The sequence below is a fragment of the Cebus imitator genome, unplaced genomic scaffold (genome assembly GCF_001604975.1).
Source record: "Cebus imitator isolate Cc_AM_T3 unplaced genomic scaffold, Cebus_imitator-1.0 Scaffold106, whole genome shotgun sequence".
Lineage (NCBI taxonomy): Eukaryota > Metazoa > Chordata > Mammalia > Primates > Cebidae > Cebus > Cebus imitator.
This window is the reverse complement of record NW_016107421.1, coordinates 611,991-625,885: the sequence shown is the minus strand read 5'-3', so window position 1 is coordinate 625,885 and position 13,895 is coordinate 611,991. Positions and strand designations below refer to the sequence as shown.

Here is a 13,895-nt window from a genome sequence, read left to right as displayed (position 1 = left end):
GATCTCGGCTCACTGCAATATCCAACTCTTTGGTTCAGGCAATTCTCCTGAGTCAGCCTCCCAAGTAGCTGAGATTACAGGTGTGCACCATCACAGCCAGCTAATTTTTGTACTTTTAGTATAGATGGGTTTCACCATGTTGGCCAGGATGGTCTCAATCTCCTGACCTTGTGATCCACCTGCCTCAGCCTCCCGAAGTGCCGGAACTACAGGCGTGAGCCACCATGCCCAGCCTTACATATATATATTTTTAAAAATAGAGACAGGGTCTCGCTATGTTGCCAAGGCTGGTCTTGAACTCCTAAAGTGATCCTCCCATCTTGGCCTACCAAAGTGTTGGGATTACAGGTACAAGCCACCACTCTTGACCCTAAAAATATTATTGACTGTACATTTCTCTAAGTATCAAAGTCAAGAATGTTGTTTATAACCGTCTTTCACCGTAAAAGGAGGAATTTAACATTTCCTCCCTGGCCATGGCCTCTTCCCAGCCTCTCACCTCACTGCACACTTTACTGGCCTTAATTTAATCTGATATTACAAGACTATGTCACTGTCACATCTGTTGGATTGTTATATATTAGTATTTTGTTATTTTAGGTAAAATGTTTTATCACCTTTACAATGAATTATTTAATGGATTTTGAGAAGCCTGTCCGTCCTTTTATACCCAAGTGCCCTCGCTGTGAAGTGGCTGACTTTTGTCCATCCGCTGGAGGGCCTCTGAGTAAATTTTCCATGAAGGGCGTGCATGTGTCAAAAAATGCCTTGGGGCCATGGAAAGAGGGTGCTATCCTGCAGCTGCCCATCTCTGTGCCCTCACCCTACTGCTGCCCAAAGGTTTCACAAACCCTGCTGGGCAGTGATGCCCAGGTGTCAAGTCTTGCAGTGACCTGCCTTCTGCAATACTGCCCAGAATGAGCTCTCCTCCTGACCCTTTCTGTTTTATTGCTGAAGGGGGAGGCCAAGAGGCCTCTGGGGTGTGTAGCTGTCTAGAGACTGCCCTCTCGAGGGTTCCAGCACTCCCTGCAGAAGAATGTGACTATACCCCAGGGTCTGCTATGCCCTGGGTCCTGGGTCCCTCCCAGACCTGCAACGAGCTGGAGTCTTTCTGTTCACACAGGAGGAGCGTGTGAGTGGGGAGTGGCATGTGCCAGCTGTGCCCTGTTCACAGCAAGAGCCCAAAAAGCTGCCATTTCTCCAGTGATGCATCCCTGCCCTCGGGGCAGCTGTGGGGCTGGGCTTCTAGCTGCGATCCAGGCAGCTGTGCAGTTGTTTCCGAGGAAGACCTGTGCCTGGGCCTCAGGAGGCACTCTCAATCCCAGCCCCAAACTCCTACCTACCTGCCATCGCTCCCTGCACTGAAGGGCATTTTCACAGAGAAGTCTGGGGAAGGACCCTCAGGGGCTGCCAGAGCGACCCCATCTTGATCCCAGAGCCACATGGGCCACACGGAACACAGGAATTGCAGGCGACTGCCAACAAGCCCAGGGGGCCAGCCAAACCCCATGACCCATATACCTCTTCGTCACCAGGCTCTGCGGGCTGGCAGAGCCAGGGGGTGTCCGCCAGCCTCCTGAGCTGCCGGTCCATCTCGGCAAGAGCACTCCCCAGCTGCTCCTTCTGAGGCGGATCCAGCTGCTGCTCCAGGCAGAGGGAGGGAGGGAGGGGAAGGAGGGAAGAATGGAGGGAAGGGCTGATAAGCAGGAGGGTCCCCCGGGGCTTAGCTCCTCTCAGGGAGCTCAGTTTCCAGAAACAAAGTCCCAGAGAACCGGAGAAAGAACCAAACCCAGAACCTCACTTTCTAAGTAGCACTGGTGAGAAAATAACACTGTCCATCTGTCACTGACGAATTCATACGGAACAGGGCTGACACTTGACCCGCCTATGTTCCTCTGTGAGCAAGGGGAACAGGACCATTCACCTTCACCAAGCAGTGGAAGTGCCGCAGGCAGAAAGGTCAATGGCCATGCCTTTCAGGAGGCAGCAGGTGGTGTGCAGTGAGGAGATGCACAGGACGAGACGGCGTGCGGGACGAGGAGAGGAGTGGGGTGACGGTATCCGTGGACTGAGCACGTGTGTGGAGTGAGGCGATGTGTGTGGTGAGATGTGTGTGTCTGTGTGTGTGTGTGGTGAGGAGACGTGTGTGTGTGGTGAGGAGTTGTGTGTGTGTGGTGAGGAGATGTGTGTGTGTGTGTGTGTGTGATGAGTTGTGTCTGTGTGGTGAGGAGTGTCTGTGTGTGTGGTGAAGAGTTGTGTGTGTGTGATGAGGAGTTGTGTGTGTGTGTGTGGTGAGGAGATTGTGTGTGTGGTGAGGGGTTGTGTGTGTGTGGTGAGGAGGGGTGTGTGTGTGATGAGTTGTGTGTGTGTGGTGAGGAGTTGTGTGTGTGTGGTCAGGAGATGTGTGTGGTTAGTTGTGTCTGTGGTGAGATGTGTGTGATGAGGAGTTGTGTGTGTGTGTGGTGAGGAGATGTGTGTGTGTGGAGTGAGGAGATGTGTGTGGTGAGTTGTGTGTGTGTGTGGTGAGGAATTGTGTGTGTGGGGTGAGGAGATGTGTGTGATGAGTTGTGTGTGTGTGTGTGTGTGTGGTGAGTTGTGTCTGTGGTGAGGAGATGTGTGTGGTGAGGAGCTGTGTGTGTGTGGTGAGGCGTCGAGGGCCGGGAGCCCACTCCTGGCTGGCTCTCTGGCTGCCTCATCTTCAGCAAGTCCCTCCTCCTCCTGTCTGAAAGCCGTAGGGGCCAGGCTGCCTGAGGCCGCTCCCTGTTCCAGCCTCTAAGGTTGAGGAACAGCCCCCGGCTACTCCAGCGCCGACGTAACACCGGCTTGCAGGGCTGAAGGAGGAAGGTGCCTAAGCGTGTGGCCGGGTGCACTACAGTCTTCTACGGCCAAAATGCATCTTCTGTCTTCGACATGTTCCTGCTGCAAGCAGGTCTCGCACGCTCCAGAGGGCTTGACTGAGGGGCTACCAGCAGGGGTGCGCCCCAGCTCAGGGCAGACCAGATGACCTCGCAGTTCCCTTCCTTAAGGCCGGGAACTCTGGACTAAAGTGTGCTGCCCTCTGCCCAGAAACCTGGCAACAGCAGTCGCTTCACACGCCGCCCAAGCCCTGCTGTCCCCGGGGCACCAGCTTACCAGGGCCATCTTCCCAGCCAGCAGCAGCTCCGTCTCACTGCGTAGAGCTCTGAAGTTATTCACCATTTCCAGGACAAAGCTGCAATTCAGCCCCTAGGAGAAATCAAGGCAAATGTTCACAGGGAGGCCCGAGTGCTGCAGACGCCGAGGAGACGCCAGCACTGAAAGGCCAGAATCGCTACCTCTGTGGTTCTGGGCTTGCCATACACACGGTCCATGGACTTGGAGCTGGCATTGACGGCGTGGGCAAGTTCCTGCTCCATGTCTCGGTGAGACTGAGCTATTTCTCGGATGCTAGAGAGAAGAGAAGCACAGGCAGATGTCAGGCCAAATGGAAGGGTGGCCTTTCACAACACTCATCTCCCGGAGGGCCGATGTGGAGGGCGGCCCAGCAGGAGGACAGGAATCATGGCTCAGCCCAGCGACCGTTCAATCACAAGCCTGGGCACAAGCCAACCAAGAGCAAATGGGAGGGCTCACACAAGAAATCTGATGTCAAAATCCAAGTTTTTCCAGGAAAAGAAATGTACAAAATGAGGCTTACAACCTGCAAAACGGCCAGAAGCGGCAGGGTGCACAGGCCTACTGCAGAGACTGCTGCAGTAAGGCACGATCCCCAGGTGCCCACGGCCTTGCTGGAACCTGTAACTGGCCGGTCTATCCCTGAGGACAAAATGACTGTCTGAAGACGACAATCCTGGTGCAGTGATGGGCTCTGAGCCAGACCCCAGGCAGCAGCCCTTAAGGGGAAGACAGTCACAGCACAAGTCACACCGGGTCTCAGAGAGGCTGAGACATGGCTCAGGCAGGTGGGGGGGGGGCGGTGACTATAGGAGCAGTGCAGGCAGAGGCTGTGGGGCCAACCTGTCCTGACCCTGTGGAAACAGGCTGCTGCCAGCAGCTCTCCACGGTGCTGTGCAAGTTCACCTTCCACGGAGGCCACTGGGGCCACCATGGACTTTGAGAGGACAGGGGAATGGCCTTCCAAGGGAGGCCACCAAGCCCATTGCACAGCAAGGAGTAAGCTGAAGTGAAGTCCTCCAGCCCCACCATTGATCTGGGTGAGGTGGGGGAGAGATGAGGCTGGGGGCCGCAGCGGCACCAACTCCCAGCGCAGAAAATGCAGGACCGGGAAGGACCACAGCCAGTATGGAAGTGAGGAGAGATGAATGCTGGCAGACTGGGATAGTGACTACCTGCTCAACGGGAGCCAGAGACTGGCAGAGATGATCCATCTGCATGCCAGGGCCACAGGCAGGCTGCCTGGAAGGGCATACAGCATGCCGGACCCAGAACCCACGAGTGCCCCAGTCACAGGCAGGAGAGGAGGGAGCCCAAGGCAAACAAGAAAAGGACACCAGGGTACTAGCCAGCATGTGGCCACAGGGAGGAGAATGCAGGCAGGAAGGCCCCGCACCACTGAAGAACCATGGGTGCCAGCTGGAGGGGCTCACAGGCTGGCAGGCGGAGGCAGCCACACGGGGCAGGCGAGGAGTAGGGATGGCGGACAGTGCTGACCACACTGAGTGACACAGTGGCTCCAGGGGCATTTCTGGAAGCAGGCGAAATGTCCCTAAGTAATTGTCTTGTTTTTTTTTTTAAGTAATGGCCCAGGTTGCCCTGGAGGAGCACAGCCCTGGGAACCCCAGGGGATGCTCATGCACAACGCTGAGGGGTGGGAGCCCACCTGTGAATGAGGACCCCCGCGGCCTGCCCAAACTGGTCCATCTGGGTGGCCTCCTCCTCGGACAGCATCTCCGGGTGCAGGGAACAGGATGGAGGGCGGGGCAGCTCGCACTTCTGCTTGTCTTCCCAGGACTTCAGGGTGTTCTCAAATGCCTGCGGACCCGAGAGCCCAGATGACACCTGCTGCTCTGCATGCATGTGTCAAACTGTGACGGACACTACTGGGATACCAACGTGCGCACAGCTAGGAGAGGGACAGGTGGGGACTTCTTTCTTTTTAACATTACGGGTAGGAGATGGTCCTAGAAATTACTGCCCTATTAGCTTCATCTTTGTGTCTTAAAAAAAATCCTAGAACAAAACATGGAAAGCTCCAGCTCTTCTTTTAACAGTGCACATGAGAGCCTGCAGGTGAGCCCTGACCCCGCCCAGGCACTGCAGGCAGCCACTCTTACCCTGTCTCTGGTCAGCGTCTGTGCCCGGTTCTTGTGAACAATCCGAATGTACCCTGGCGGCTGGACCCAGGCCTCTCCGTCCACCTGCACAGGCACGCCCTCATCCCCAAGGATGGAGATCTTCACCGTGCGACACTGAGCAGACATCAGAGCCATTACTCGTGCTGAGCCAAAACCCCCAGGGGTTTTAAAGTGCTAGGCACCACCATGACCTTCCTACTCCACACACGGTCCCTGCCTTGCAGGACACCCCACCTCCACCTCTGGAACGATGCTACTCCTGCAGCTAGCCTTCTGCTGTAGCCTCGCTGAGCCAAAGGTCTGTTCTCCCACTATCCCACCCCATCCTGCCCCATCCCCTCATCCACCAAGCAGTCAGTGCAGGAGACCCTGGTGCTGACATAAAGGCATCAGAACCCAGGGGAGGGGGTATCGTAGTTCCCAGCAGCAGCTGGGCCCCTGCCACGTGGAAACACCCCCAGAAAAGAGCAGATGAATGCATCTCCACACAGTGGACGGCAATGCCCTGTTCCTCCTTTTCAACAACTAACATTGCCAGAGGGAAAACTGTGAACTTCAAGCAGCCTACAGCCAGGGGTGGACAGAGTACAGGAAGAGACCAGACAGTCCCAGGCTGGGGTTCAGCCAGTGGGTATCATCAGCACCCTCTGCCACCCCAGTGCCTGTGCCTGGGCACAGAGTCCCACCCCATCTTCACAGACTGCCCCCAGTCCATCACTGCTGTCAGAAATAAGCCATGGGGGCCCCCCAGCCCCTCCCCACTGGGCCTCCAGAAGCATGATCAAAAGCCCCAGTTGGAATTCCCTCCTCACCCCATGCCAGAGCGATCAGCTCCATCCCCACCTCCAGCTGCGGCTTTGACAGTTGCAGACATGGGCAGAGTTCAGCCTGGTCTGCTCTATCTCATCCCACCTGAGAGGGGACAGGCAAGGCTGGGGCTCAAGTGGGAAATATGTTTTGAAAGAGTTATCTTGGCCAGGTGAGGTGAAGTGGCTCACGCCTGTAATCCCAGCACTTTGGGAGGCCAAGGTGGGTGGAACATTTGAGGTCATGAGTTCCAGACCAGCCTGGCCAACATGGGGAAACTCCATCTCTACTAAAAATAAAAAAATTAGCTGGGCATGGTGGCAGGTGCCTGTAGTTCCAGCTACTTAGGAGGCTGAAGCAAGAGAATCACTTGAGCTAGGGAGACAGAGGTTGCAGTGAGCCAAGATGGCGCCACTGCACCAGCCTAGGAAACAGAGTGAGACACTGCCTTAAAAAAAAAAAAATTACCTTGAGAATTTAACTGTCAAGCACAGCATGAGGAAAGGCTCTCGCCCAGGAAGCAGGGCCACAAGCTGTCCCAAACAGGACATGATGGCAGCCACGTGGTCCTGGAAAGCACCCACCCTCCCAGGCTCCATGCGCTGCCTGGGAATTTAGCACACCCCTGGCTGGGGACTCAGCCAGACCTCCCAGGACCATGGCCACTACCTGGGCGATCCGGTGATGCTGCAGCCTGATGACTCGAGAGACGGCCATCTGCATGCTGCCGAAAACGGCAACCACCTCCAGAATCTTGTCATCGAATGACGGAGCTGCGAAAGTCTGCAAGGGCCAAGTTAGAGCTGACCACCGCCCAGCACAGCCCCGCACACAGGCCGCCCCTCCCCTGGCTCCCTCCCTCTCGGGGCCAGCCCCTCCCTTAGGCTGCTGACAGGAAGTTACCAGGTAACTGCACTCCTGAGGGGCTTCACATTGCAGACCCTGAAACCAGCTGCCTGGGACCAAATCCCAGCTCTGACCTCAGCAAAGTTACTGAATCTCTCTCTTCCATTTCCTCATGTGTAAAATGGGGAAACACACCACGCTCCTCCCGGGACATCAGAAGGCCTGAGTGAGTTAACACTGCAGAGCGCCAGGACTGGAGCAGCCCACGTGTGCAGGGAGCGCTGAACACTTCTATTCGCTATTATGTACAAAGAAAGCCATTCCCTGTTTTACACCTATCAACACCTTCCCACAGTTCTTAACACAAATTCCACCTTCTTCCCCTGGCTCACACGGCCTGACCTGACCCAGGCCCTGCAGGCCTCTCCTGTCTCTCCACGGCCCCACTGCCCACTGCAGTCAGGGCACATCTCCCACGTCCTCCAGGCGCCTGTCCTGTCTTGCCTCTGAGCCTTCACCTATGCAATTCTCTCTGCCTGGAACAGCCTCGCCCTCTCCTAGCCCACCTAACTCGGCCAACTCCAAGTCATCCTTCAGGTCTTGGCCTCTCAGACGCCTTCCCTGACCTTCCTCCCACATCACACCCTCTGACCACATCTGCTGACCACAGACGCTCACTGACCACCCTCACTGATACCTCTGCTCTGTTCAGCCCTCTAGATGATGAGCTGGGTGGGGGACACTGTCTATCTTACTCTCCATGGCAGCCCCACTGCCGGCACAAGGGAAGGGCTGGCTCCACCCCATCCACAGAAACACCTCACTGCCCTCAGACAGCTCCTCCCCGCTGAGCTCAGGCCCACCCACCCCACACCCCCATACATACATCATCCTCCTTGGTGCCACCCCAGAAGTTGGTTCCTCCGGCATAGCTGGGGATGTTAAGGACAGCAATTCCCTGAAGACTGGGGAGGGGGATGGGTCGCCCGTCACACTGAGCAGCAGAGAGGCAGAACAAAAGAAAAGAGAAAGGCATGTGTCAGCTGCTCCTTTCTTCACCAACTTCCCACTGCCAGGGGCTCAGGAGCATAGCCGCAGCCAGGGCATCCTCAAGCGAGTCCCCGTGTGTGGAAGAAAGGGCCAAGAGGAGAACCGAAATGCAGTCCTCTGATGGATGGGGGCCGGCCTGCAAGTGACAAGGACCTTTCCACTCACCTCCAGCAGGACCTTTTGCTCCAGGTTCTTGTAGGTTCTGTGCAGCAGCTCTTTGGTTCCAAGAACTCCATACCACATCATGTTCTTGGTTCGGCTCCTAGAAACAGAAGCAAAGACTTGCCATGGGTCTGAGCCTTCTCTGTACACTTAACCAGAGTCATTTCTGTGAAAGCTAGGAATGGCATCTGACCCACAAATCTGCCAAATTCAGCAACTATTTACAGCGGAACGTCTGAGGACAAATTTTTGTTTTTGCAGATACACATAAAGAGATACGTTTACCTGTAAGAAATCTGGCTAAATAGTAACATTTTGCCAAGAAAGTAATCCAACCCTAAAAGGTAAAGTTAAAACATTATAGAATCCTATAAAACTACACATCCTGATTTTTTTCTAGCTAAAAAACTATGCTTACCATAGAAAATTTTGAAAATATAGAAAAGCACCAAGAAGACGACACTCCTCATAACCCTCTATGCATCATCCAGCACTGTGCGTGCCCTCCACACGTGCTGATGGCAAACGCCAGGTGCCACCGTGTACTTCCGCAGTCTTCCCTGGGTATTAATTTCCAGTTGCGTTCACTTGTTTACGGTTTCGCAACCTACTTGGTCCACTTGACCCTGCGCCAGCAACACTTCCCTCAGCTGCCACACGCTCTCTGCAGACATGGCCATCCTTAGCTGGGCACGACTCTACCGCAGCTCATCAGCTCAATCCCTTCACTGCACCCCTCTTCCCATGCCTGAGCTCTGTAAATGACACACGAGGAGCCCCTTCATACCCACTTCAACCCACGTTTCCAATGACTTCTACAGAAGTTTCCAATGACCTTTGTAGAAATGGGGTTTTTCTCAGGAGAACTTTTCAAAGCTCTCAATACTACGCAAGGGAGGTTTAACCAGGGTTCCAGGGCTCTAGAAATGTATTATGCATGCCCTTGTTCCTCAGCTTATTTTACCCTGCTGAAGTGTGTGTATTTTCATACTTTTCCCAGTGATTTTTGGACCAATAGGGATTTTTTAATGATCTGACTTCACCATCCTGTGCTGTACAGGGATATGTCCCTGGTGCCATCGAGCCACTATCCTGCATGGAAGAGCCTCAGAGTTCAACTGGTTTTTGAGTTGTGATGCTTTTGTTTTCCTAGAAATTTCCAACTGCATATAATGTGAGCAACAACTAAAGCTGGCCCCTCAGGTGTCAGCATAGCTCCCCTCAAGGTGGCAGTGACACCGTGAGGAGGATGTGGCTTGGTTCATTCAAGTCGATCCTGATTCAGCAGAGGAAGACTCCAGCAAAGGTCTCCCAGCTTCTGGGTCAACAAAGACTGCCAACCCCCCACACCCATTTCTCCCCCTCCCTAGTTCTAATCACATCAAAGCCAAACAGTCTCTCAGATTATTACTGTGGGCTGGGGAGGGAGACATTTCTCCCTCACTTCTCGTGTTTCACAGACAAGAGGAAATTCCACTTCAGCCCAGGAAGAGAAGCTTGAAAAGAGGGACCCTTCTCATTTTTCTCTGTCCTCTCTTCAGGCCAGGAGGGAGCATCTGGTAATTTTAGGGGAAAAAACTGAGCATCCCCAGAGATGCCCCTTGGGGGACATCAGAATCAAGGGCCTTGTGGGCAGGCTCAGGTGTGGTAGGGGAGGGCCAGCTGGGATGGCGATGAACTCACAGACCCACCCACAAACAATGCTGGGCACTCACACTGCAGGTGCCACAGCTTCTTGGCATACTCTACGTCACCTGCTGCTTTTCTGCAGCATCACAGATTTAGGGCTCTCATTGGGAGACGCAGCCATCACAATGACCACCATTACTGGTTTTCTGATGTCAAATTTCCCTTGACCTGGCCAGCCTGAGAAGTAGACCCCTCCTCCAGGTTGGCTCCCTGGACTGTTACCTGCTTCCCTCCCACCTCTGAAAGCACCTCTGCTTCTGACAAGGCGATCGGGCTCCATTTCTGCCCTCCGCCTTAGCATTCTGCACCTTCTTTAACCTGCTGACTCCAGAAATCTGCTACTGTCTAGAGGGAGAAGCCACAAAGACACAACGGACAGACGCGCTTCCAGCCTGTTACCCACCTGCACTTCTCCGGGTGCTCGTCGCGTTTGTTGTTGAAGTCCAGGGATATCTTCGCATCCAGGCCAATGCCAAAATAGTTGTTCATGACACACTTCTCTGTATAGTACTCTCTGCCAATGGGAGTTTTAAGTCAAATACCACAGCCCTGCTTACCGGTCTTATTTCATTCAGACTCCCAACCTCTCCGAATTTCTCTTCCTTAGGGCAAATATGATACCTTTTTCTTTTTTTTCTGATAAGAGGTTTATTAAGATATAATTCATATACCAGATAAATCTACCAATGTAAAATACACAATTTGATAACGTTTAGCATATTCAGAGAGTCACTTAACCATCACTAGATAATCGATTTTAGAGCATTTCAACCCCTGAGGTGGAAGTCTGTGCCCCTGCCACCAGCAGCTACTGCCCTCCCCATCCCTGGCAGCCACTCATCTACTTTCCACCTCCATGGAGGTGTCTCTTCTGGGCAGTTCACAGAAATGGGCTCTGCAGTTGTGGGCTCTGTGTCTGGCTCCTTTCTCTTCCAAAGTTCATCCATGTTGTGACATATGTCAGTACTTCATTTTTATTACCAAATAATACTCCGTCGCATGGCTAACCCACATTTATTGACCTGTTCATCTGCAGCTGGACATAGGGATGTTCACGTTCTGGTTATCACTTAGGAACATTTGTATACAGCTCCTAGTGTGGACGTGTTTTCAGTTCAATCCCACACGGCCTGGCAGTTCTGCATCTGCCGGTCACATGGAAGCTCTAGGCTGAACCACGGGCGGAGCCTGCTGGACCGCTCCTCACAGTGGCTGCCCTTCTGACACTCCACCAGCGGCACCAAACCTGAAGTATGTTTATGGCACAGAAACTCACACATTTCAACTCTGGATCTCAAAACGTTTTTTGAACATCCCTAATCACAAAGCAGTGGCCAAACTAAAAAGAAAAATGACTTGAAAACATCCATCCTAGCCCCAAGAGAATAAGGCTTCTCTTTCCCCGTGTGCCACAGACGAGAAGAGGCTCATCTCATTCAAGTTTCTTGTCCTCCCCCAGCTGGAAGTCCTGCCCCTGCAGCTCCCCCAGCTGCTGGGAAACCCCTGCCTGGCCTTCACCCACCCCAGCCCCAGGATCACACTAGGGTTCCCTCCCCCAGGGCAGGTGTGTGAAGGAAGCCCATGTTTCTCCACCCAGAGCCTGCAGCCAGAAGAGAATGTTCTGGAAGTTCCCAAAGAGACTCAATAGGTGGATGGGCTTGGGAACATTGCTCGGGCCAGAATTCTGACACACTTTAGCCTACTGAGCCAGTGCCACTGGATTTGAGAACCACCAGCCCGTGTCAGTGTATTTACGATCCATCTAATTCAAATGCTCGACAGCTGAGCCACAGCAAAACTCTGGGACAAACTGTTTAACAGGCAGAAGACCACGTGCCTGGCCAGCATTTATAGGTCCTGGGAAAAGAAAGATCCAACGGAGAGAAACAGGGCACAGAAATGTGGGAAGGCGGCTGAGAGACTGGGCTTGGGGGCCTGAAGCAGGATGGGTGGCAGTGGCTGGGGCAGTGGGAGACGACGGGCTGCAGAGGCCTGCTCAGGCCCATCCGCAATGGGGCCCACACAATATGGCCCCGCACATACCACGGCAGAAAGACAGCTTTGTCTCCCCAGGTGAAGAGATGAGACCACCCAGCTTAGCAACAGAAGTGAAGTTCCATCATCTCAGATGAAGTAGACAAAGGAGATACCTAGTTAAGGGGCCCGAGAGGCAGTGCTCACTAAGACTGCAGCTCTGGCCTCCCGGAGGAAAACAGCCTCAGGAAGGCTGAGGACTGGAGCCCCAGGCAGGCCCAGGGGAGAAGCAGACCAGGCCAGGAAGAGGGACACACAAGTGTCGCACCAGGCCAGCACCTGGAGTTTAGGGGTCCACTTTCCCAAACTCAGAGCCTCTGTGAACCACACACTTCTTGCTGTCACTGTCCCTGAACACGCCAGAAAAATGGCTTGCCACATTTAACCAACTGCCACCAGCCACCTAGAACCTGCAAGCAGCCAGCAGAAAGATGACTCTAGAAAAACAGGTTTTCAAAACACCACTTATCTCCACAATGGTCCCTAACACCTAGGAAGACTCCATTATGCTGCTGTATCAATGTCATCATTGCCTTACAGGCCAGCAGAGGAAGAAGGCCTCGTCCCCAAAGGAGTAGCAGTGTCAGCACACGGGCACACAGCAGTCCTTACAAGCCTCAGTACAAGCCCGTGTCTCCCTAGGGTGCTCCAAGACACGAGGGAGGCACAGAGAGGACCCTCCAGCCTGGAGTCTAGGGTTCTGCATCACCAACAAGGAGAGCAGCCATTAGAGGAAAGCAGGGTAAGAGATGGCAAGAGGAAGATGGCAAGCTGTAAGCAGAGGTCAGCAAGGTCCGGCCAAGGTCATGGGAGAGTGACCACGAAGAGCAGCACAAGGACAACTCACAGCGGGAGCAGCCGAGCCTGGGAAAGCCTCGGAAGAGCTTGCAGGTTCAAGGGATGCGGAGCAAATGCCGTGGGACCTGGGAAGGAGCTGGGAGGCATGTGCTCTGCCCTGCAGCAGACGTGCGGTAGTGGTTCCCAGCTCCACTCCTGAAGCGGAATCTCCACAACTTCTCAGCCTTCCTCATCAGCTATCACCAGCTAGGCAACCGCTCGCCAATTTCTCTAGTTAATTCTGAGACCTATTTTCAATGCACTAGCATCCATGTAACAATATGCCCACTTGGTTTATCCCTCATACTCACAGGGTTTCTGGTTCGGAGTTAAAGGGATCAGCGTTAATTAACAGGCGACTGATGACTGAGCCACCAGGTAAGGAACCAGACATTCCAGCCCGGACATCTGTAAAGGAGATACAAGAAAGAGGTGGTGCCAGTCAGGAGCTGCAGACTAAGAGAAACTCGTGTCTCTGAAGCTGGTGGACTGGTATTCTGCAGAACATTATTCTAATTAAATGTCTCTAAAATTATGTATAACCACGTCCAAATTTGGCAAGTCTTAAGTCAAAAATCACAGGCACAAAAAAGCCATATTGGGTGGCAGAAACACCTACGAAATACCTTAAAAAATGGCTTATAAAGCCAGATGTGGTGGTATGTGCCTGTGGTCACCGCTATTTAGGAGGCTGAGGGGGGAGGATCACTTGAGCCCAGGACGTCAAGGCTGCAGTGTGCCATGACTACACCATTGCACTCCAGGCTGGGCAATAGAGAGAGACCCTCTTAAAAAAAAAAAGAAAAAGGCTTATAAAGTGAGTTCTCATGTTCTCATTCAATGTAAGCCACTCAAACAAAAATGATCCTTGAGAGTTGAGGCTCACGGCTTTATAAGGTTGCCTTTATAAGAAGTGAACACCAAGGAACGCTCCAGGCAGCCAGGACCTCACCCTCCCTGCACCTCCTATGACCACACTAGAAGCAGGGGACCATCCCTCCGGTTCCATCATCAGGCAGGCCACACCCTTTTCCACTCAGATAATTCCTTTGTTCTTCAAAACCCGACTCAAGCATCACCTTCTCAATGATGTCTTCCTGGGCTCCTTGGGTGGTTATTTGGCTACTACCTGGCTCTTGTTTAAAGAAAAGAAAAAAAAAAAAAAGCACCTTTCAT

At 53.4% G+C, this 13,895-nt stretch overlaps 2 protein-coding genes across 3 annotated transcripts in view; one reads left to right on the top strand and one right to left on the bottom strand.

The window, feature by feature from the left end:
• The window catches only part of USP40 (ubiquitin specific peptidase 40), a 103,346-nt gene extending 101,397 nt beyond the window's left edge, over positions 1 to 1,949 (top strand). Inside the window, exon 33 of the mRNA XM_037741744.1 lies at positions 1,938 to 1,949. The gene's annotated coding sequence lies outside the window, so the exon portion shown is untranslated. The remainder of the gene's footprint in view (positions 1 to 1,937) is intronic.
• Positions 1 to 13,895, bottom strand: part of DGKD (diacylglycerol kinase delta) — a 111,009-nt gene that overhangs the window by 7,178 nt on the left and 89,936 nt on the right. For both annotated transcript variants that reach the window (XM_017537691.2, XM_017537690.2), the window contains 10 exons: positions 13,031 to 13,127; positions 10,252 to 10,362; positions 8,163 to 8,259; positions 7,834 to 7,941; positions 6,771 to 6,884; positions 5,274 to 5,408; positions 4,820 to 4,971; positions 3,315 to 3,426; positions 3,133 to 3,225; positions 1,522 to 1,641 (listed from right to left, as the gene is read on the bottom strand). In XM_017537691.2, the coding sequence (XP_017393180.1) occupies positions 1,522 to 1,641; positions 3,133 to 3,225; positions 3,315 to 3,426; positions 4,820 to 4,971; positions 5,274 to 5,408; positions 6,771 to 6,884; positions 7,834 to 7,941; positions 8,163 to 8,259; positions 10,252 to 10,362; positions 13,031 to 13,127 (1,139 nt within the window). The remainder of the gene's footprint in view (positions 1 to 1,521; positions 1,642 to 3,132; positions 3,226 to 3,314; positions 3,427 to 4,819; positions 4,972 to 5,273; positions 5,409 to 6,770; positions 6,885 to 7,833; positions 7,942 to 8,162; positions 8,260 to 10,251; positions 10,363 to 13,030; positions 13,128 to 13,895) is intronic.